This window comes from Eucyclogobius newberryi, unplaced genomic scaffold, assembly GCF_026437365.1.
Source record: "Eucyclogobius newberryi isolate DKJ021-1_F unplaced genomic scaffold, fEucNew1.0.hap1 SCAF_9, whole genome shotgun sequence".
In the NCBI taxonomy this organism is placed as follows: domain Eukaryota; kingdom Metazoa; phylum Chordata; class Actinopteri; order Gobiiformes; family Gobiidae; genus Eucyclogobius; species Eucyclogobius newberryi.
Genome location: NW_027316532.1, coordinates 6,254,392 through 6,278,438, shown reverse-complemented (window position 1 = coordinate 6,278,438; position 24,047 = coordinate 6,254,392). Strand labels below are relative to the sequence as shown.

Below are 24,047 nucleotides of genomic sequence, written 5' to 3'. Positions count from 1 at the left end.
CTTGTTCCAGTATTCCCTACTCTCTCTCTCTCTTAATGTCTTTCACATTCTCCCCCAAATCTTCCTCCTCTTTTTTATTTCATTGGGGCAGTGCATGTAAATGGACAGATATGAAACACAAATGTAAATTTATCGGATAATAGCCAAAGGCTCATTTCTATCCATTGTCCCAAGGGCCTGGGGTCACAAAAGGGCCAACAATAAACACATACATTTCATATACAAAAACACCTTGCACAATCCACACCATTGCACAATCCACACCATTGCATAATCCACATTATTGCACTGTCCACAATATTGTACAATCCGAATACTAAATCAATATTTAGTATTCGACCGTATTTCATGGTCCACATGATTCTTAAATCCACGTTATTGCACTGTGCACATTATTATACAATCCACATTACCTAAAGTCCACATTATTGTACAATCCACACATTGCACAGTTTGCATTATTGCATAATCTCTCGTATTACACATTCCAAATTATTTCACAGTCCACATTATTGTACAATCCACATTATTGCACAGGCCTATCCTAACCTTATAAAAAGTCTAATTAAAATCCACATTGCCACTATGAGTGCAAGTTTAGTTTCAGCTTTAAAAGATAGTGCTCTTCCCTTCTCTCTCTTTCTCGCACTCTCTCTCTCTCCCCATCTCTCTCTCTCTCTCCCCCCATCTCTCTCGCTCCCCCTCTCCCCCCCTCTCTCTCTGTATGCACCGACCATAGTCAGGGCCGGCCCAAGCCTTCAGGGGGCCCTAAGCGAAAAAAAATTTGGGGGCCCCTCACCACGTCATCAGAATCAGTTTTATTGCCATTGTCAGTAAACAATTCACATATGGGAACTTTTTTCAACACAAAGCGCACCAAAACTCCAGGGCATCCAGTTAGTTTATTCTCAACACCTCACAAGCTCAAATATTGATAACTTAAATCCCACAATGCAACTTGGTATTCCGCTGACATCACCTCTACTCCCTGTACAAATAACACACCTCCCAGATATGTTTTTGGGCGTATTTGTGGGCGTTAAGGGTCGACAGCCACATTAGCACATTAGTTTAAATGAATGAACAGGGGGGGGTCTGGGGGCCCTCCCCCAGAAATTTTCAGACCTTTTTTGGGTCTTCTGCTGCATTTTAATGTGGTCCAGCCGGATAAAGTAAGAGTAAAATGTTGAGGTTGTAATGCTATAAAATGATGATGTGATGAAACTGTGCCAGGAGAAAATGACTGAAGCCAGTTATTAATACATTATGGTACTTAATTACTCAATACAATATTGCCTATGAAAAATAATTATGATCAAATTGATTCATTTTAACTGAAAATGTAAAAGTATTAGTTATCCTTACTAATTTATCTTTTACAGCTCCCAACTGTTCCTTCTTGCTAAAGTGACAAAACAAGTTATATTAAATTAAACAAATGGCATAAGCATTGCTTGATTAACAATTAACACTGATAAAACAGTGCAAACATATTATTCCCAGAGAATGAACAGAACTAGAAGTGAAGGTCCAAACCCAGCGATAGTGAAGAGACTGCGTTTCTGCAGCTTTGCCACTTTTGTATAAAAATATATAGTATTATTCTATAACAGATGTAATTTTAATGTGTCTGGTTATGTTTCACTATCAATTTATTATAATTTATAACAAATAGTCTAATGATGCGTTTTAAATAAATTGAAAAGTTTTATTGCTCACACTGGACTCCTCTGCATGAAATAATGCTGCGATGTGATTGGCTGATGGACCTTACGTGCATAAACCGTTACGTTCCTCTTATTGCACGTTAAGAAGTCAAACAGACATTACGAGTCACGATTGATCTCACACATGGTGATGTGAGAGAGGGACACAAACTCAAACCCGCTCATCTCTAACTGAGGCTGCACAGGGGCCCGGGACAGGGGCCCGGGACAGGGCCCCGGGACAGGGGCCCGGGACAGGGGCCGCACACTGTTCACTCCAAAGTCTCACGTCAGAGGTTCTGGACGAGACGGCGCTCGTCCGGACCGGATCTCCGCCTCTTAGTGACCCGGGGCATAGACGCCCCTCCCCGGCCTCACCTGCAGCTAACACTCCCGGGCTGGTGTAAATGTGAAGCTTATTCTCTTTCATTCAGACACATATTGTGCGCGGGGCAGAGCTTTCGTCGCCTCCAGCCTGAGCGAACTAACGTGACAGAATCGTGTTGTTTCAAACAGCAGCATTAACCGTCTCTTTGTAAGAGAAGTTCAATACCTGGAGAGTGTTGTTGAGTTTGCAGTTTCTTTACATCGTCAAGAAGTTTCTTCTTTCGTTTTTCGGCACCAGGAGATATATTCCTCTGGACATGAGGACCACGCAGGGACCATGTTCTGTTGTGTTTATGTTTTGCTCTCGAGCTCCTCGCGCACAATGAAGTTGACCAATCAGCGCAGGTTTGGTGCCTTGGTTGCCAGATTGTCATTACAAATAAATGCGGTTTGTGCGTTATATGTTACCGCTGTGTGCGCTGCCGCGCCAGCAGCGCTACTACACTAGTGGCGCACTTCGCATACGACGGGTTGCCAGATTAGGGGGCCCTCTTAACGCCTCGGGGCCCTACGCGGCTGCTTAGTTCGCTTATAGGCTGTGCCAGCCCTGACCATAGTGTATATCTTTAGGCTCCTCTGATGGAAGTGCACTCCTTCTCTCTCTCTCTTCCCTTCTCTCCCCTCTTTCCCTCTCTCTCTCTCTGTTCTTCCACCCCCTCCCTTTGTCTCGCCCTCCTCCCGTCTTTGGTTCTGTATGCACTGACTGTAGTGTGTGTCTGTAGGCGCCCTCCATGGATGTGAAGAACATGTGGGTGTCGGAAATACGGAAGGTCCTCCAGGGCCAACTCGAAGCATGCCGAGGTAAACACAGCACCTGTGCAAAACCACCACACAGAGTACTGTATGTTTGTCTCCATCACACATACATAGCAGTTTAGATTGTTTGACTCTAAATACATTTGAATATTTCATCAGAACACATAAGGTTAGTATGCAAATTGCAATATTTTTTTTTGCAACTATTTTTGAAAATGACCAAACTGCAAAATATCTTCACACAATGTAATTTAGAACTACTATTTACTGTGGATTAGCCGCTAACAATTTATAATAACTTCATTTTAATTAGCCACAATAAAGCATGGACAAGGCTGTCATTCATTATGAACACTTTTATCTTAGCATTTATTTATACACGGGAAACCAAATGAGAGAAATTCTCCATTATTACATTATGATTAACCCTAATTAAGCAGTAACAAAGATTTAAGTACAACTTGTGTATTAAGAATGATTCAGGTTTACTAACTGCTTAATTAATAACCTAATTCTTAACCACTGAGTTAAGTAGTTACTAAGCCGTAATCAATAAACAATTTGTACATTATGCTTTATTAAGGCTAATTAGGGCAATATATACTGTAAAGTGGTACCATATACAGTATTGCTGATATGTCGGTGTAATCCCTCATTCGTCCAGGCGTGTTCCATAGTAGAAAAAGCTTCAGTTGTAGTCATCTGGACTCAGTTTGAAAAAGTAGACGTTTCGACTCTCATCCAAGAGTCATTGTCAATAACAGAATTTAGGTCGAGAACTCCGATATTAATACTGTTCTGTGGTAAGACCCGCCCATTGGGAGGAGCCTTCCTGAAGTAGAAAGAGTTGTTTGTTTCAACAGAAACTCCCCCCTTGTATCTACCGAGCTAGCCTATTCAGAATCTTAATGGGCTATTAGAATCCTCTTTGTCTTTGTGAGACACTGGCTCAACCACCCTGAGTACCTGATTAGCATCTGAATGTCCTCTACCTTTCCAGGGGTTCAGTAACCCATTATAAATAACAGGAAGATGAAACCTAAGCCCTCCATTTCTGTTTAAAGAAGGTCTTTCTTTTTTAACAAAAATAGCTTCCTTGACTCCTCTTTCAAACCATCTTTTCTCCCTGCTTAAAACCTTCACCTCACCGTCTTCAAACGAGTGATTAGAGGCTTCAAGATGGAGATGCACGGCGCTCTGTGGTCCTGAACTTGTATTTCTTCTGTGCTGATAAAGCCTCTTGTGTAGAGGCTGTTTCGTCTCACCTATGTAACGTTCTTTACAACTTTCTTCACTGCATTGGATCGAATAAACTACATTGCTCTGTTTTTGAGTCGGCAATTTGTCCTTTGGGTGAACCAGTTTTTGTCTTAAAGTGTTTCCTGGTTTAAAATAAACAGGGACTTCGTGTTGTCTAAAAATTCTCTGCAGTTTTTCCGAGAGGCCAGACACATAAGGGATAGAAACACCCTTCCTTCTCTGTTCAGTTTCCCTTTTGTCCTGCTTCTTGCTTCTCTTCACTCTGTTGAGAGCCCAAGCGGGGTAACCACAGGCTGAGAGGGCATTTCGGACATGTTTTTCCTCTTTCTTCTTGCCCTCTGAGCTGGTGGGCACACCTTGAGCTCTGTGTTGTAAGGTTCTGATCACCCCCAGCTTGTGCTGTAGTGGGTGGTTGGAACCAAAGAGCAGATACTGGTCCGTGTGTGTAGGTTTCCTATATACTTCTATTTGGAGTTATATTCTACTTCAGGAAGGCTCCTCCCAATGGGCGGGTCTTACCACAGAACAGTATTAATATCGGAGTTCTCGACCTAAATTCTGTTATTGACAATGACTCTTGGATGAGAGTCGAAACGTCTATTTTTTCAAACTGAGTCCAGATGACTACAACTGAAGCTTTTTCTAGTATTGCTGATATACTGTATTCGTAAATATTTGATAAACATGTATCTTAAATCACAGTGTAAGGAAACGTAAAAGTATTTAGATTTGAAAAAAGCTAAATATGGTTCCTTGTTGTTATTGTAGAATTTCTCCTTTGTAGCACTATGCAAGTTTTATATACCATAATAATGATAATATCATGTTTTTAAAGTAATATTATTTAATACAATCAATTAGCAATGAACCAACATTAAATCAACTAATTAAATTCAGCTGTCCTGATTCGACGAGTTTACAAGTGCACTTGGCCTCACGGTGACTCCACAATATGGCATTAAACGCATTTGTCCTGATTCTTTATTCAATCACAGGCATTCGAGCTGTAGTTTCAAGTTCAGTACTGCTCCTAATTCCTACTTTAGCACTCACTCAGACCTGGTCTAGTCCTGACTCTTCCCAGAATGCATCGCTCTGCCGGGATACGTTCAGGTTTTGTTGCTGATAGTCCTCGTTTTGTCCTCAATCAGATCAAGAAGGTTCTGACTGCAGCCGATGGAGACAGTCGAGCTCAACCACCTCCACAACTGGTGGGGAATAACACTCATAACACCTCTAAGTCTAACATAGTCTCTGTATCACTATTATTAGCCGCAAACACTGTATAATAACTACACCTTAATTTTGTTATTTTTTTTCAAATGATTCCGGTTTAGTAACTATTTAATTAATACTCTTAATTGCGTTGGCCAAAAAAAAATAGTGTGTGTTTCCGGTAACATTCAGGTCGGTAGGTCGTATTTCTTTTTTTTTTTTTTTGAAATCCTCGCACAGGTTTTGCAGACAGTTTTCTTTTCTCAGAAGTGAGCGCTTCATATTGAAGTGGCCTTATTGATATGCAGATATGGAATAAAATAGTGATCTAGTAATCACCGGTTAGATTAACTTGCCGGTTGCGGGAGACGGAGCGGGGCTTCGGCTTCTGTTCACTTCGTGGCCTGAGCAAACACAGGATTGTTTGGTTTTGCAGTTTCCACAAAATGTTTCCAATCATTGCGTTCACACGTGCCATCACAGGCAACGCAACACCGCTCTGTGACCAGTTCTTGCTGGTTTGCTCACAGCGACAAACCGCACTCTTTGGTCGCTGCTCTGAACAGCTGCAAGTTCCCCGAGTTGATCTGGCCCTGTACTCACGCTACGTTTGTGAAAGATGTTTGCTCATAAAACGATTATATGATTATATCGCTCAAATAAACCGGGCCTATAACTTCACCGCTGAAATACCGGGGACGTGCATATCGCCCCCGCCATGGCAGCCAGTCGGGTCTGCACGCTGACCAACTAGAGCATCTGCGCAGGCTGCTTCTGCAAACGTGGATGGCCCGTAGATAAAACGAAACCTATCAAGAGTGCGGCGATTTTCATTTCTTACGACCCTCACAGATGATTTTTTTCCAGCAGCTTTTGGATTCTCTCTCACAATTTGATATTCTCGAAACGTACGGCCAGTAAATATGCAATAAAATGTTTAAGGTCGGGTTTTCATTCTTTTGAAATTCAGGTCGGTCGGGTTACCGGAAACACACAACTTTTTCTTCTTGGCCTTTAATAGTCAAGTAGTTACTAAATCTGAATATTTTTTTAATCAACTTGTTCGTTATGAATTAAGGCTTTATTCATGCTTTATTAACACTAATTAAGGTGTAGTTATTATTAAGTTGCACCAATTTATGAAGTGAATGTTAACAGTGTTATTTGTTTCACGTTTTACACTGAAAGCCACAAACTAGCTGCATTCAGTCGATGCGAGCGTACGAACTGCACTCCACATTGGCTGCGTTTTGATCATATCTGGTATATTCCTGGTATATTCCTGGTATTGTCCTGGTATAGTCCTGGTATTGTCCTGGTATTGTCCTGGTATAGTCCTGGTATAGTCCTGGTATAGTCCTGGTATTGTCCTGGTATTGTCCTGGTATAGTCCTGGTATAGTCCTGGTATAGTCCTGGTATTGTCCTGGTATAGTCCTGGTATAGTCCTGGTATTGTCCTGGTATTGTCCTGGTATTGTCCTGGTATAGTCCTGGTATAGTTCTGGTATTGTCCTGGTATAGTCCTGGTATTGTCCTGGTATTGTCCTGGTATAGTCCTGGTATTGTCCTGGTATAGTCCTGGTATAGTCCTGGTATTGTCCTGGTATTGTCCTGGTATTGTCCTGGTATAGTCCTGGTATAGTCCTGGTATTGTCCTGGTATAGTCCTGGTATTGTCCTGGTATAGTCCTGGTATAGTCCTGGTATTGTCCTGGTATTGTCCTGGTATTGTCCTGGTATTGTCCTGGTATTGTCCTGGTATAGTCCTGGTATTGTCCTGGTATAGTCCTGGTATTGTCCTGGTATAGTCCTGGTATAGTCCTGGTATTGTCCTGGTATAGTCCTGGTATTGTCCTGGTATTGTCCTGGTATTGTCCTGGTATAGTCCTGGTATAGTCCTGGTATTGTCCTGGTATAGTCCTGGTATTGTCCTGGTATAGTCCTGGTATTGTCCTGGTATAGTCCTGGTATAGTCCTGGTATTGTCCTGGTATAGTCCTGGTATTGTCCTGGTATTGTCCTGGTATTGTCCTGGTATAGTCCTGGTATAGTCCTGGTATTGTCCTGGTATAGTCCTGGTATTGTCCTGGTATAGTCCTGGTATTGTCCTGGTATTGTCCTGGTATTGTCCTGGTATCGTCCTGGTATAGTCCTGGTATTGTCCTGGTATTGTCCTGGTATTGTCCTGGTATCGTCCTGGTATCGTCCTGGTATTGTCCTGGTATCGTCCTGGTATTGTCATGGTATTGTCATGGTATACTCAGGTCTGAATTAATCTATTTTTAGCCGTGCTATGGTCCTGCCTTTCCCCATTTCCCTCAAACTACATTCTGGATTGCATACATCAGCCACCATTGCCCCGGTTATGTCTTCAATCAGACCCTGTTTAACACTGGTTTTGTAGTTTTCATTCAGGTCTGATTTAGTTCTGGTTTAGCGCTAATTTTGCCTCATTTTAGTCTTCATTAATCCGATGTTTTGTCCCCAATCTCTCAGAACACATGGTTTTGTAATGTTGCTTAGCCCTGGTTTAGTCTTGAATCTGACTTGGCATAGCCTTGGTTTAGTCCTCTTTAGTCCAGTATAATCTTGATTTAGCCTTTTTTTTCTTCCTAATTTTGCCCTATTTTATATACAATTAGAATAGTGATACACATACACAAACCAACAATACCTTCAGATTAAAATAATAGAATTTGGCTGTTCCATTTTATCAATTATTATACATCACATGTCCTGATAGAATAGTACAGTAATAATAACAAAAGATATGGTAATAGATAGTTAGGTATATAAATAGCCAGAATGACAAATCTTGACAGCAGTTTCCTCGGGGGTCGACAGTGAAAAACAGATTAAACTATTTTAATTTTATAATTTCATAAGGACTTAACAATGTCCTAACATCCCCTGTTCTTAGACAAATGTCCCAAGCTCCCCTCCTTCTCGGACAAGAAATAGGCAAGGCAAGTTTATTTGTAGAGCACATTTCATACACAAGGCAATTCAAAGTGCTTCACAGCAGGAAAAATGCATTCAAATCACAAAGAAATTACAGAAACAGAAATACAATAAAACTAACTAAATTCAAAATGATCAATCCAACTGATTGTCTAAACTAATAAAAACACAAACAAAAGAGAAGAGTGCAAAGAAAAAATCCTTTCAGTCATATGCGCAGCTAAACAAAACTGTTTTTAGCTTAGATTTGAACATTGTCAGAGTAGAAGCCTGTCTCACATCTTCAGGAAGACTGTTCCAGATTTTAGCTGCATAAAACTGAAACGCAGATTCCCCATGTTTTGTCCTGACTCTGGGCACCAGCAGGAGGCCGGTCCCTGAGGTCCTCAGAGTCCGAGATGGTTCATATGGCACTAACATTATGTACTTTGGTGCTAGGCCATGGAGAGACTTGTACACAAGCAGAGCTGCTTTAAAGTCTATTCTCTGAGCCACAGGAGCCAGTGCAGAGACCTGAGAACAGGACTAATGTGATCATACTTCCTGGTTCTAGTCAGGACCCGAGCAGCATACAGAGAATAACAGAAATTTTGTTCAAATTTATCAGGGGAGTTGTGAAGCGTCATCCTCACCAGAAATATAAAACATCTCTAAGCCGCTGTGTGACTTCATTTCAATAAAATTAAAGTTGAAAACTGCACCAAACGGGGCATTTGCAACGCTTTGGACGCACTTATTATGATTATAACTATTTATTTATTATTATTTTATCATTATTGTTTTGATTATTTTTGTATTATTGAGAAAGTTTCACCCGGCCATGATTTTTCACAGTTAAAAAAAAAAAATCCCAGTTCATAACATATTTACTCCGGAGTTTGCCCAGAAATCCTTGCTCTTTTGGTTCAAGCTCTTTGTTCATTCCGCGGCGTGGGCGTGGGCGGTCCGGGGCGCAGTGGTGGTCGTGGCTGGCTGCCCTCCTGACAGAGTGAGGGAGCAGGAGGAGCAGGAGGAGTGGACTTGGGCCCTGTCAGCTCTCCTCTCACTGTACTGACCTAACAAGCCTCAGACAGACAGGTAAATTGGACTGAGACAATGAAGAAGGGAGAAACTGGATGTGATGGAGCGGTATAGGCAGGTTAAACTCAGGTAACACTGGGGCTTGTCTGATTTACTTAAAGCCATCAGAAAGTACAGTAGAAAGGAAAGGAAAGAAGCGGCGCACAAAGGCAATTCAAAAAAACAAATGGGACCTATGATAAAGAAGAGCATTGAGTTATGTATTCTGTGTGTTTCCCTCACATTTCTATTTTAGCAAACTGCAACTTGATTTATAGATTTAGTGTTCCACTTAACACTTGCATTATGGTACCGTTCCAATGTATTTTGTTCTTTTTTTTCGCCCTTTTTTTCTTAGTTTGAAACAAAAAACATAGAACAGACACAAATCAGGGCTGGAGAGTTAAATTATGAATAAAATTCCAAATTGACACCAAACATTGAAGCAAATGAAACACAATCATGTCATTGATAGATTAAAATAACAGGACCAGGATAAACTATTGTAGATAAATGGACTAACCTCTTGTTTCAACATACATTTCTGCCCATAGTCCAAAATGACTCGAGAGATTTGTTGAGGCAATGTGGCTAATGTCCTGGTAAAAAATTAAAAAATCAGACACTAATCAATATAATAAATAGTAACAAAACTAGATACTAATTTTAATAGGAAACAATGTGCCCTTAACAGTTTTAGAATAACACGAAGAAAGTACAGAAGTAATCAAAAGGAAATTCACACAGCTATATAAGCGAATCAGACACAACTGTTTATGTAGGCTGTAAGATTAAAGATTAAAGTCACGCTGACTGTAGTGTGTGTCTTTAGGCGTGACAATAACATATAACAGTTCTATATTCCATTATGTATAAAGTTACAGCATAGAAATATTTCCACAGTAACATTACAGCCCGCCATTGAGTGTAGCGTTGCCTAAGCTGCTCTAAAGGAGGAAGAGAAACTCAAATCACATCCTATTGTCAAGAAAGAAAGATGATTGTTTCTAAATTGGTGTCAATGAGGGGCGTGATGAAAGTAGCTGTGAGATTTGAACCAAAGACCTCCTGGTTTGATGGTAAAGGCCTGTTCCATTCAGAGTAAACCCTCAGCTACATTCACGATATAATGCATATAATCGGTGGCAAAATGACACCCTCAAATGCTGTATTTTTCTTCTTTTAACAAAATAACTTCGCCTTTACGTGTCTATTCACTACATCAACAACAAATACAGTGTTTATTTTTATTTGCCCTGCCTCTTCTCCTCACATTGCATATAAAGCAGCAGTATAGCAATATTTAGATACATGGTGTCTGTAGTGCTCCACCAGTGCTTTTCCATTCAAATGTGCCTTTTTTTTTTCGTTTTATAGAGTAACAAAGTGTTTTTTATATGGCTAATAAAAGTCGTTTACAGAGTTGACGCAGCGGTTTGGGGGAGTTTGGGAGAAATCAGAGAGAGATGGAGTGTGGGCCATGGGAACCTGCAGTGTGATAATGTACCACTGCTTTAAGGACCCTGTAAAGACGCCTAAACTATATTATGATAAGACCAGGCAAATGGTTATCACTGTATTAGACTTATTATACAGTATGTAAAAAAAAATGATTCAATTAAAAAATAAGCCTTAAAGATATGAGTTTAACCCGATCAATCATATTCAAACTAAATAAAATACTGTTCAAGTTGAGTAAAACTACTATGATGCAGCGCAGGACTGCCCAGGACTTTGAATTTCCTTCAAGGTCAATAAAGTATCTGTCTATCCTTTCACAACTTTCAGACGTCCAAGCAAGTTTGGCCGTCACAGTTAAACTAACAACCACTAACTAGCATACTAACAGCGGTCTTCCTGGTTTGCGAACAAAACGCTCTATAATTAGAGGCAGAACACAATACTTTCTCGTTTTTTATCTTGATTTTGAGCTGATTTTACAAAACATAAGGAGCAAAACAAATTGTGCTCAGCTACGAAGAACAGTTGAGTGATCGCTCTTTAAAATCAATCGATGGGAAAAATAGTAAAAATACTTGGCGGGACAGTTGAGCTCCATTGGTGGATAGCATTGGGGTACATTTCTTTTAATAAGATTTCTAATAAACTTTAACGGGGGCGGCAGAGAAGAGCCCTTAAAGCAGGGGTGTCCAAACTTTTTTCACCAAGGGCCGTATTTTGAAACTTAATCGGGGCAGAGGGCCACAAACAACTTGACAATGTCGAATTTGTTGAATGACAAAGTGAATCATTCGAAATTCTGCATTTTACGTAATTGCAATGAGTCTCCACACCTTTAATTAGACTTGGAACATTAATATTAGATTGGTATAACATCAGTATGCCTGAATTTTCCCAATTTCACAGTAAAAAGTACTACTTTTTGTTGTTTGGGCCGACATAGCAGGAAGCTGGAGGGCCAACAAAAATTGGTCTGAGGGCCGTATTTGGCCCCCGGGCCCTAGTTTGGACATGCCTGCCTTAAAGCTACTTGCGTCTCTCGGCCAATAGGAGAGTTGCTTATTTGATTTGATGTTTCATTTGATGTCTGATGAAACGGCATATTTTGTATTTTCACAGAGGCAAGTCACCAAAAGTTCTCGGACAACATCTTCGGAGGTCCCATCAGGTAGGCCTCCTCAATCCTTGCACATCACTGATACTGGGCAATATATTGTACTAAAATCATCATTATGAACACTTTATAACTACACTTTGAGTACACTTAATAAAGCATGAACAAAGGCAAAAAAAAAGGAGCAAAATTAATAAGCATGCACAATCCATACATTTTTCTAGCAATTTGAACCTCAACTAACCCATTTAGAGACATGCACAGCTAGAGACAGCTTCTTGATGGATTGCAAAAATGGAACGTAGAGATATTTATAACACATCACTTGAATATCTCGCTGTTGTTGTTTTAGGAATGTGAAGAAGATGGCTTTGAGACAGTCGGATTCATCGAGTCCAGAGAGTGGTTTCAGGAGAACAAATCCCAGTCCCAACATCAGACAAAAGAGAGGTGAGTGTATGCTAAAGGGGCTCCAAGGAAGGGTCAAGGGGGAGCCAATTTTCAGAAGAGGCTGAAGACGGTGCAGAACTAGAGGTTGATTTGGAGGCTTGAACAAATGTAGGTTGGGTGTTAGTAAAGCATTGAAAACTGTACAATGGTTTACTTCACTCTCGCTTCCATTGATCGTATTGTATGTACTGTGTTTTTGAACATGAAAAGTGGTTTGCCAAAAGTTAGTCGGTTCTTATCCCAGTGGGAATCGCGAAGCATGAAATCACTGGTGTCAGGGCTGGTATTGAACGTGCTAAAACGTGCACTTAACTTAGATTATTTAAAATGCGTGTCTCAGCTTGGATTGTTTTTGCAGGACTGGACAGTAAATAAAACCAGGGATGGCTCTTTCATGCTATAGTTGCGTGTTTGTGTGGTGTTAGAGGTGTTACTAGTGTCACTAAAACATGTAAGTGGAAAGATCCAGGTATTACATTTTAAGATCAATTTTGATATTTCAGTGACAATTTGGCGTTTTCGACCTGGTTTTGGAAGTTGCCTGTCGAAGTTTCTTTCTTTAGTGCATCGCTCTCTTGTACTATATAAGGCGGCCATACTACTATCTATATTATCTATTTATTTACAGTAATATCACATCACGACAAAAGTGAAATCCCTTCAAATCAAACCTTCTGAATGAAAGAAACAAAAAGAAGCCTAATCAAGTTGAGTTGTTATCACAGAAAAGCCAACTGTAGATTTAGATACAGCAGGCGGTGCTAGCGCAGCGGTAGCATTTAGCTCACCGCTAACGTTAGCATTCGACCACTTTATTCTTCTCCATGTCTTTGTGTCTGTATTTGGCACAATATATATACTAAAGTCTGCATTTGCTGTTGTAGTTGTTGAACAGGTGATAGAGCAGCTTTTCTACATCATAATTAATGACTTAGCTTCCCCCACAGAGGTCCGTTTGTGGGCGTTCTCTCGGACGCACATAAAGGGCACTTAAAATCTATATGACAGGTTAGACTACACTTTGCCGAAATGTAGTGAACACAATATTTTGTCTATTTGAACCCAATTCGACCATTTTTGTAAAGTTTATAATTGTACTTCCTGGTTGGACATGGGCAGCAAATATGGCATAGTTACCTGTTACCTAGCAACCATACTATAAACAAGAGCTAAAATCCATATTCATTTTGTTGAATGATCCTTTAAACTGTCAGAAAAGTGTATAATGGCTGCGTCTGAATGTCCACACTATTCCCTACACACAGCCCTATTTAGAGCTCTCGCCATTTTGTAGTGGTGTCCAAATGTCCAGCAGATGAAAAACTAGGTGAAATGTATCCACAATGCACATTAGTGTCCAGCGATGGTCACTATGTCAATATAGACCACCATAACTTGTAGGGTGATTATTAGTCCATAAATCTGTGTTTGCCAGACAGATATTACCAATATTTATGACGAGTGGGCATCTGACCAGTGCGTGCCTGGTCTGTGGCTGCAGCTGGCCGTGGATAAGCGATGCCGTACAGTGTGTAGTCTATGATTTTCACAGCACTTTAGGGCTCTGTCTTCGTGTAGACCTCTTTCCCCGCAGTCACTTCTCCTCTCTGTACTACGGGGCGCAGGCAGCGAGCAGTGGGCGTGGTTAGATTTAGTATCAGACTCAGGTACTATCAGACTCAGATACCCCCATGATCAAGACCAATGGGAGAGATGACAGCCACAGCCTCGTTCTGCTCCTGTCAAGCTACAAAATGTATTTATTTGATATTAATCTTTCGCAAATTCACCGAGAAAGATGCAAAAAAGAGTGAATGAATGGAAGTGCAAATTGACGCCGACGCAGCCGACACACAGAAAGGCGCGCGACGCAACGGCGGACTCGTTCTTGCAAAAAAAAATGTTATAAATTTACCCAGAATTGATCCTGAGGAAAACGTTTGCAGCCTGCGTGTTTACCCGGAGAGGAAAGAGGTGAAGATGTGAAGGACCAGGGGCTGTGCAACCAGGACTCAGGGCCTGGAGTTCACAGGTTACTCAAAATGAATAAAATCACATCATGCAGCGAAGTAAGAGGACAGTGACCTGCTAAAATGGTATATCTACAATTCACCAGAACACGGGAAATCACTTTTTCTTCAAAGTTTCCTGAGGTTTGGTCGACCTGTTGTGCCTCTGCCTATGAACCAATAATGAATGTTGAGCCTTGAAGGTGGAAAAGCGCTATATAAAGACACTGTAATCATGATATATGTGTTTGTATTCTATATTGATATGAATGTAACAGAAAGGACAGTTTGTTGTGGCCAAAACACACTATAAAATATTTAGTTTTGTTCTAGTCAAAGTAGCTCACGGAGACAAAAGGCTGGAGTCCCCTGTTCTACAAAGTGCCATTAAACCTAACCGCAAAAGAATCTATATCTCGACATCACTGTGATCTGGAGGCGGGCCCCTGGGCACGCGTCAGATGCAGAGCACATTTGACCTCCTCCTGACCACAAACGTCACCTCAGCAGCAGCAGCAGGCGGCGCAAAGATAACCTGCACTTTCTGTCTTTCTTTCTTTCTTTCTTCCTTTTTGGGGCCTCTTTTCTCTTCCTCCGGCCTCCTCTTCCCGTTCGATTTGTTGTGATGGTCTAAGCTGCTCTAATGAACGGTTCGGGGACATTCGGTGAAGGCAGAGGAACAATCGAGCAGGTTCAGTTGCAGGTCTGTGCTAAATGAGGGCTTTTATCCCTCCGTCTGTCGTTCTGTACAATGGAGAGGAGAAGAGGGAACAATCTGCACAGAAAACTGCCTTTATTCAACATGTTTTCATCATCGATACTTCTCTCACCGATGACACAAGCAGGAACCGGCAGATTAGATATCTGTTTATCTATCCGTCCACCCTCTCGCTCTCTTTCCTCTCCTCTGATCAGTCTCTTTTTTTTTCCTCACCCTGTCTCTCTCCTCTTTTCTCTCTTTTTCCTTTTCTCTCTCTCCATCTCCCGGCCCCTGATTTTCTTTTGCTCTTCTTTCTGTCCTTGCTCTTTTTCTTACTCCTCTTTTCTCTCTCTCTCTCCGTTCTCTTTTTGTCACTCCTCCCCTTTTCTTTCTCTCTCCATTTTCTTTTTCTTACTCCTCTTTTCTCTCTCTCCATTCTCTTTTTCTCACTCCTCCCCTTTTCTTTCACTCTCCATTTTATTTTTCTCACTCGCCATTCTCTCCTCTCTTTCCTTGTTTCTTTTTCTCGCTCCTTTTCTTTCTCTCTTTATTCTCTCTTTTTTGATCATTATTTCCCTTTCTCTCTATCTCTCGTCTCTCTTCCTCTTTTTCTCTTTTTTTCCTCTTCTCATTTTCTCATTCTCATTTTTTTTTCTCATCCCCGTCCCCTCTTCCTCTTTTTCCCCAGCTTTATCTCTTTCTTGTTTCTCCCCTTCTCATCAGTTTATCTTTTTCTCTGTTTTAACTCTCTTTTCTCCCCCTTTCATTTTCGCTCCTCCTTCTCTCTCTCTCTCTCTCTCTCTCTCTCTCTTCTCTCTCTCTCTCTCTCTCTCTCTCTCTCTCTCTCTCTCCTCTCTCTCTCTCTCTCTCTCTCTCTCTCTCTCTCTCTCTCTCTCTCTCTCTCTCTCTCTCTCTCTCTCTCTCTCTCTCTCTCTCTCTCTCTCTCTCTCTCTCTCTCTCTCTCTCTCTCTCTCTCTCTCTCTCGCCGTTTTAAATACATTATCGACCATGTATTAAGGTTGAAATATGGTGATTGACAGCTTCTAAATTAGGTTTACTTACAAATTATGAATGAAAATCTGAAATTTGTAATTTTTTTTTTATTTGTTGCAGCCCTAGTTATTATTAGACAATTAAATATGTATTGCAATAGACATTCATTTTCTCAAATTAATGTTTAAACGGCCAAAATGAAAGTAAATGCACGAAAAACATCGCTGCATTTTGGATTAATTTTGTCTATGGATGATATAGATACAATCTGTGCATTTACAAATGCACAGAGCATACTAGTATCTAATAATAAATTGAGAGATTCCTTTTTAGAACTCAACAGCGTGATAGTAATTTTCAGCAGATCTGTTTTTACTTTTCTTCACAACTTATGATTAAAAAATGCCACAGGTTCTACTGCACCAAACAAAGTCATAATGAAAAAAATCGCACAAAGTTGTCTTATGCACTTTCAGCTTACAACATTATTTAGGTGATATAAACTCCTCTGCAAATAATGAAATATAAACAAACTGCTAACACTGTCAGTTAGACCTCTACAAGCTGAAATGCATGGGATTCTTCATTTAAAAAAACTTACATTTAGACACAATAATTGAAGAGAAATTGAATGTAGGTCCAAAATCATTCAGACTTAGGACAGAACAGAAGCCTAACACCCTGCTTGTACTTTTGCATCTTCCTTGTCTGAACTTGCTGTCAGAAGAGATTGTATTCAAATTGAGAACGTGTATTGACTGTGAGTCTCTAACCCACAGCCGGAGGAAGTGCTATTTTTAGATTGAAATGTGACATCACTGTTGCCATAGTGATTTATCCTATATTAAATAGTTTAAATAGAAATATAGCATTTGTTCTGAGAATTTTGTCATTGTGAGTCATTGCTCACAATTGTGGGTCTAAACTTCTTATTAATAAATTAAGTTATAAAGAGAACAAGTCTTTGTCAGAACATACAACTTTATGGCAGAAAAGTAACATTCAGGAGTATGTCTATGTTACTGTGTAGTTTTAGTCTTAGAAACAGCATGAAAAGACGCAATTCATATGATTATTGTGCATACTTAATCAAGTATTTGCTTCATCAAACATCTAGTAAGATGCAAGCGCAAATTCTACTTAATGTCTATAGAAATGGACGGTTGGATGTCAGAGTTTTGATACGAAATTCGACTTTTATATTTTGTCATCTGCATTTCAGAACATGTATGTAGAAGACTACCTTAAAATGTTAGCAGGGTTCTTCACATTTTGTTTTGCTAATGAAAAGGACACATATTATGCATTATTTGTGTTGTTATTGGCCTTTAAACATCCTGAGAACCGTTGCTCTGACATCTCGTGTTTTAGAACTTAAGTCTTAAGGATAGAAAATGCAGATTACTTTTCATCAGCAGTGTTCCTCGTACTGGGATTTGGCGCCAGTGGGAATTACACAGTTATAACTAATGGAATGTAATAACCCAGAAGGAGTCAATATAAGTGCAAGAGAACCTCGTAAACAGGATTAATTAAATTAACTAAATACAAATCCTGATATGTTTTTGTTGATGAATCAAAATTATAACATGGTGAAAAGCCCCTCCAAAAATGTATGAATGTATTATGTGTCCTTCAAATAATTTCAGGATGTGCTATTTAGTTGATCTGATCCTTAGCTTTAAAAGGAATACCACACCGCTTGCTTCTTGCTTTTGTCCCTTCCATACTCTTTATACTAACCGTGACTTGTCTCACTTCCTGTCAGCTGACCTCTCTGTGAGCCAATCAGCTGCTAACGCTCGGAAACGCTTCAGCTTGCAGGGGCTGTCCAACCGGAGGTCCCTCCCCGCAGGTAACAGCCTCAACCCCCCCATTCCAATCAGTGTGGTCCATTCTCCCTCTCTGCGTCATCGTCCAGTGTCCACGTTACGTCTTTGTTTTTATGTCGCAGTCTTTGTCATTCCTGTTTTTGTTTTCAACCATGTAAACAATGCAATACCAAACTACAGGGTGGATATACTTACTATTTTTCAAGAGCAGATTGAAATGTCTCAACTGGATCCAACAACGGTTTGATTTAGTTCACGCTTTGACCAATCAACTTGAAGTATTCGTATCTACTGAGAGAAGTGAGCCAATCATTTTCTGCTAAATAACATCAGTCAGAGCAGATATAATGGAATTCAGCGCCATATACTGGATCCATCAAACGGTTAGTGCATACATTAGTAACTAGATCTCTCCTCTGTGGCCCTTTTTCATCTTTGGACGGGATTTACAATTTCAAGAAATGTACGAAGCGACTGGGACGAGGAAAAAAGGATTGGGGCTCTTGCCAGGGAAAGCAGAGGTGTGTTGGGGGTGAGGGTGCTATGAATCTTGGGCCATCTCCGGTCACTGGAGGGCAGTGTTGCGGGTTGTTCGGCCGGTCCTTGGCTCCAGTCCCTGCGGTTGCGGGCGTGTTGCGTCAGTGCTTTGTTTTAGTAGCACCCGGCTGAGTGACGGCTGACAGTCTGACATCGCTCTGAAGACGCCGCTCCACTGAACTCAGGAATAAATGACTTCAAACACATCTCCAGACACTGCCAGATAGGACGCATGGGAGGGCACGTGGCACAGGGAGTGGGGAAAGAAGTTTGAGATGTAGAGATGCTGCGATTGAGTCATGAGAAAGGCTTTTTTTAAAGGAGACGTATTTTATTCTGCTACTCAGTGTTGAACTAAAACAGCTTAAAATAGAAACTTGTCCATTGACTTCCTGTTAAAAACTGCTGAACTGATAAGCACCGCCTCATCGTAGTGACAAACATGTATTTTGTATTTTTTTAAAGTTCCTATGTGACATTTCTGTTTTGACTTTTGAAATGTTTGCAACTAAGTAGTAAGGGATGTGGGTGGGGACTAGGGGTAGGTGAAAACAGGACCTTTCTGAGCACTCGGGCCTCAGGCAATCTGTCAAATTCAACTAAAAAGCGTAGGAGATGTAAATAGTTGTGGACAAGTGCTCACCAGGGCAAAATGGAGACAGGAAAAACTACTTGCAATCCAAAAGAACGGTGCATATGTGCAAAAATGTAGTCATGGAGTCATGTCATGAACCGCACTCTTTTTACCTTGAGATAAAGTCATCATTTTCTTGTTGTCCCTGAAGAAGTCACTGCTAGTCGTGTAGGCTATGTCAACGTTATAATAAAGGGTTTTACTCAAGGTAACAGAGGACCTTCACATTCTTTTAGATTGAAAGTCAAATTAAAATACAACTTTGCCCCAACTAATGATGATGAAACCAGGATAAAGGCTCATTAAAGTAGATTTAGCATAATATACCCTTTAAAGTGTAGTTTTGTGAACAATGGTTAGCACTCCATTGAAGGCTTTCTGTGTGAAGGTTTTGCTTGGTGTTTATGTAGGTTTCCTCTGAAGATGTTTCGCCTCTCATCCTTTGTCAATTGTGAATTGTATGAGGACTGAATTGATCCTGTGGTTTAGTCAGTTTACAAGGTCGAAGCCAAGCCCAAACTTTTGACTGATTGTGCTTTTGATGGAGGCTTGTACTCTTTTTCTTTAATAATCACTAACTATCTAGCTTTTTCCATTGGCATTAAAACCAAGTTTGAAATATTTCTATTCTACAATCTACACTAAACCGTCCTCTTTTCAGTCAGCTTGATTGCAAATGGATTTATCTAGTATCAAGTGCCACTCTTGAACGCTGTTGGACTGTAATTCTTTCCATTTGTCAGTATACATTTAGTCATTCTTGTCATTGTCATTGTCCTTTTGTCCATTAACACTATTCAGTACAACTCCATAACTCTTCTCATCTTTCTCCTGTCAAATATGATGAATCACAACTTAACCATTAATGATTCCTGTTTACCTTGTTTACACTAACCACTACAATGACTTGTCTCTGCTTTTGAACCCGCCCCCCTCGCTCTTGTCCTGGCTCTCCCTTCTGTCCTTTAGACCCCACAGTTAAAGAGGCAGAGGTGCCACGCCGTTTCTCCCTCACCTCCTCTTTAGCCACGTCCACTTCCTCAACTTTTGCTGCTCGACGAAACAAAGGTATCGCTTCCATATTTTACAATGACATTCTAAAAAAAAGAATAATCTGATGAATGATCTGATAATATAACACATCTATTAGATTTTTGTCCAAAATAAAAAAAATACATAACTAACATTGCAAACATTGCAGAATTAAACTAGGACTAGACTATCAATCAATCACATGTATTTACTGGTACCAGTACCAACTGGGGCTGAACCAGGACTATCCCAGATTTACACTTGCACTTAAACAAGGCACAGAACCAGAACTGAACCAATAAGAGAAAGTATATTTTTTAATATTTGGAAGATGAGCCGAGGCCAGATCAGATCGTTTAGATGGCCATATCTGGCCCACGGGCCTGAAGTTGAAGCGGCTTGCACTAGATGCACAATCATATTTGATTAAAAAAACAGTTGAATAATCAAAGCCGTGAATCCAAATTAGGGTTGTCAAAAAAAAAAACTAAACAGACTCTAACTGATGCTAAAATTGCTAAAAAATTGCATTGGACCTTTCCTGAATATGTTAAGAATTGTTTGAATCTATGTCAGAACTAGAATAAGACCACATGGTAATGTTAAAGAAGCTACTGTGATATACATATTATTGGGCATTGCATTTGATATCTAGGATCAAGCCTTTTCCTTCTTTTTAAAATCAATACAAATAGACAAAAAAGTTACTGCTGCCACTGCTTTTTATCTTTTGAAAAATACAAAATCATATCCCTTGCGATATATCGATTCTGCCATCTTCCAAAACATTGCGACATGTCAGAAGTCAGAAGAAGAATCCCTTGGGTGTTATTTCCCAGTCGGATATCAGCTTCAGTCAGAAACATGCTCGGCGTATACTTGTATATAGTAATTTCTCCTTCACGTACACACTTAGCCTGTGTTGAAATGTATGAGATGCATAGAGAAAGCCGAGCCGTCTCAGAGAATCAAAAGAGTGTTAGGGGTACAAAGTGCACAGACACATTCTTTCATAAAGGAAGGATGAGGTAATAATAGTTTGTGAAAAGATGACATTTAGGGTGACATTCAGGAAGCAGTACAAAAGCAGTTTAGCTCATGAATACAGATGTGCCGTGTTAAGCGCCACAGGGGCACTTGGTGATTAAAACCAAACCCTCGCCACTCTTATTCCATTTATTTACAAACTTCAAAAGGAAAAGCAAATCTCCAAATCTATATACATGCGTTCAAATGGTAGGAACTTTGGTACTTGTCAGCTTGTCTGTTGAAAAGTTTTGATAAAACTTTTAGCTGCAAAACAAAGTCGGAAAAAACCCGAACTTCTAGTCAGACGATATATATATGAAGCTTGTTTATAAACATCAAAGCTAATAGTGCAAATAGTGCTAAATGCTGTTCTAGCTCTGTGTATAACTTGAACTGCACTGTTAACCTTCATTCATCCAAAAGAAACTTAAATTTAGATCACTTAAATGTGCACAACGTAACTTTTCTACTACGCGCTTGTCTCCATAGAGATGTTCAAGGCTGTAGACCTTCAATTATGTGAGTCTATTAATCGGATAACGCTGTCGACTATATATTTGGAGGGCATTTTTAAGCATTTCTATTCACAACAGCAAAAAGCAGAGCGCGTGCAGTGAGTCGTTCCCATTTACATTGAGTGTGTGCATCAGGGACGCTTCTGGTAATCAGGCAGTTGCACGTGTATAAAATTGTAACAAATACTAAATGTTTAATGGTGAAACGTTGGTTGCATCTAGCATCTAGCTTCAGTTTACGATAGAAAGGCTGGATATGTCCACGCAAAACGCAAGCAAAAACTGAAATCTAGCTACAAACAATGTTTTGGCCTGTAGTTTGTCCAACTTTGTTTTTTGTCTGCCAGAAAGAAGGAAAGGTTTCGTTTTGATACAGTTTCCCATGTTTATCGTTAGTCCAAATATCCATGGGTTTCAGAATGATGAAAATTTAAGACCGTAACAATTCAAAACAAAATCTATCAGGTCAACCGTCCTCAAAATGGCACCATAGAAAAGGAAAGTGAAACCATGATTGTTGAACTTAAGGCTGCAGCATTTGTTAAAGATATCTTCCATGTACCGTAATTTCCTGACTATACTGTGCTCCTGAATTAAAGCTGCGCCGACTAAATTCACAAAGAAACAAGAATTTGTACATGCAGTATACAGGCCTGACAATAAGCTGCAAGTGCTCACGTTGTAACACGAGTCACATGTTCTTCTACAGTGTGCCAAAGGTTTGCGCTTCCTGCTAGAGTGCCTCCTGGTGGCCGTTAACCAGCAAAAATCTATACATTTGACGCAGCGTTGTATCAGCCGCAGGGATCAAATCAGAAAAATACAGTATTTGTTTTTCCTGCAGAGCCTTGGAAAAATGTGCTGTGTAAATTGCAAATCCCAAGTCTCAACAATTCCCTTGATTTATTTATCTATATTTTTTGTAGCAGAATTATTTAAATAGAAACAGCTATATTTGGAACTCACTGTTGATAATGAATTGTTGTTATCTCATTTAAGCTTGCAAGAGAATGAAAAGCATTCAACTTCCCGCTAATCTATTTCCCTGACCTCCCGGTTTACACTCATTATCATTAAAACTCAGAAGTTGAATCACATTTCCATCTTTCCAACTTTAGCCACAGTTTGAATAAGTGGCTGAGCAAAGGTCACTAGAAACACAGAAGCTGACATTTACCTAGTAATTCTCCTCCAAGTCCTTTTTCATTTGCATTAAAGTGATGAAAAAACAAGTGCATTGTCCTTGCTCAGGTCCGCTCTCTGCCAGTGTAAAGAGCAAGAGGCACGAGATTAAGAGCGACCCCACGCCTTTCGGTTATGAAGGTAGCCGCTCCACGCATGCTAATTGTGATGCTAAGTGTAAATGGGCTTGACATCCACTTTTTCAAACTTTTTCAAACTTTTCCAGCCAATTGGGTAGTTGTAATGTCACATGTTCAACCTATTTATAATATTTATTCACATATTTAAAATTATGAGAGTATTTGTTTTTGTTCAGTGACTGCGGGTGCAAATGTGGTGTTCATCTGGTCCTGGAGAAGTCGCTTTTTAGCCTAAACATTTCAGCTTTTTGACTAAATCTTACTACATGGAGGTTTAGTGTCAGTTGTTTATGTCACAAGATTAACAGATTTGCGTAAAAAGACCAAACATTACGGTTTAATTATTCACTTATTTAGCTAAAGTGAAAGCGGTAAGATTAAAGTTTAGCAATCGAGGAAGCTAACAACAACAGAACTTTCTGGTTAGCTTTATTACGGTAAATGCTGTTAAAGAGCAGACTCTGACAAAATCCAGACTTTCCACACAAACGCAGTAAAATGAGTGTTATCTCTGGATTTTGATGTCTCCAATAATCAAATCACTGAGTTTGCTCTTTTAGTGTTTAATAGAGCTAAGCAGTCAGATAAGCTAACTTTATTTGTTGTTAGCTTTAGCTTGCTAACAGTATTTAATGAGATTTGGCTAATCTGTTGCTCTTGTGATATGGACAACTGTCCGCAAACTCCTCATTGAAGTAACATTTGGTCAAAGAGCGCAAATCGGCTGCTTTTCGTCCGTAACCACAACAGGAGACGTCAGTTGTAGCGTCAGTTTTTTCCCAATTTGTACGAGCGTTCAAGTTTATGAGGACCACGTGAACACAGCATTTGCATGAGATCAAATCGAACTGAAACTTTTGGCGACATTTTAGAATATGTCATTGTTAGGAAGACAAAAACAAAACCGGCCAAAGGTGCTAAGCAAAAGGAAAATCTATGGCATTTGGCTTATTGGCTAGTTTTAATGTCAAGCCTTGGTGTGTTTCTATAAGGGCTGCAATTACTAATCATTATTATTGACAAATTTTATAATCGACAAGCTCACGATGGACTTTAAGCACACTCTAACCCACTGG

General features: G+C 40.0%; 1 protein-coding gene across 1 annotated transcript in view; it reads left to right on the top strand.

Moving 5' to 3' along the window:
- Window positions 1–24,047, top strand: part of mcf2l2 (MCF.2 cell line derived transforming sequence-like 2) — a 132,114-nt gene that overhangs the window by 91,763 nt on the left and 16,304 nt on the right. Inside the window, exons 25-30 of the mRNA XM_072438211.1 lie at window positions 2,816–2,894; window positions 11,924–11,972; window positions 12,271–12,368; window positions 17,839–17,925; window positions 20,043–20,141; window positions 22,901–22,972. Of these exons, the coding sequence (XP_072294312.1) occupies window positions 2,816–2,894; window positions 11,924–11,972; window positions 12,271–12,368; window positions 17,839–17,925; window positions 20,043–20,141; window positions 22,901–22,972 (484 nt within the window). The remainder of the gene's footprint in view (window positions 1–2,815; window positions 2,895–11,923; window positions 11,973–12,270; window positions 12,369–17,838; window positions 17,926–20,042; window positions 20,142–22,900; window positions 22,973–24,047) is intronic.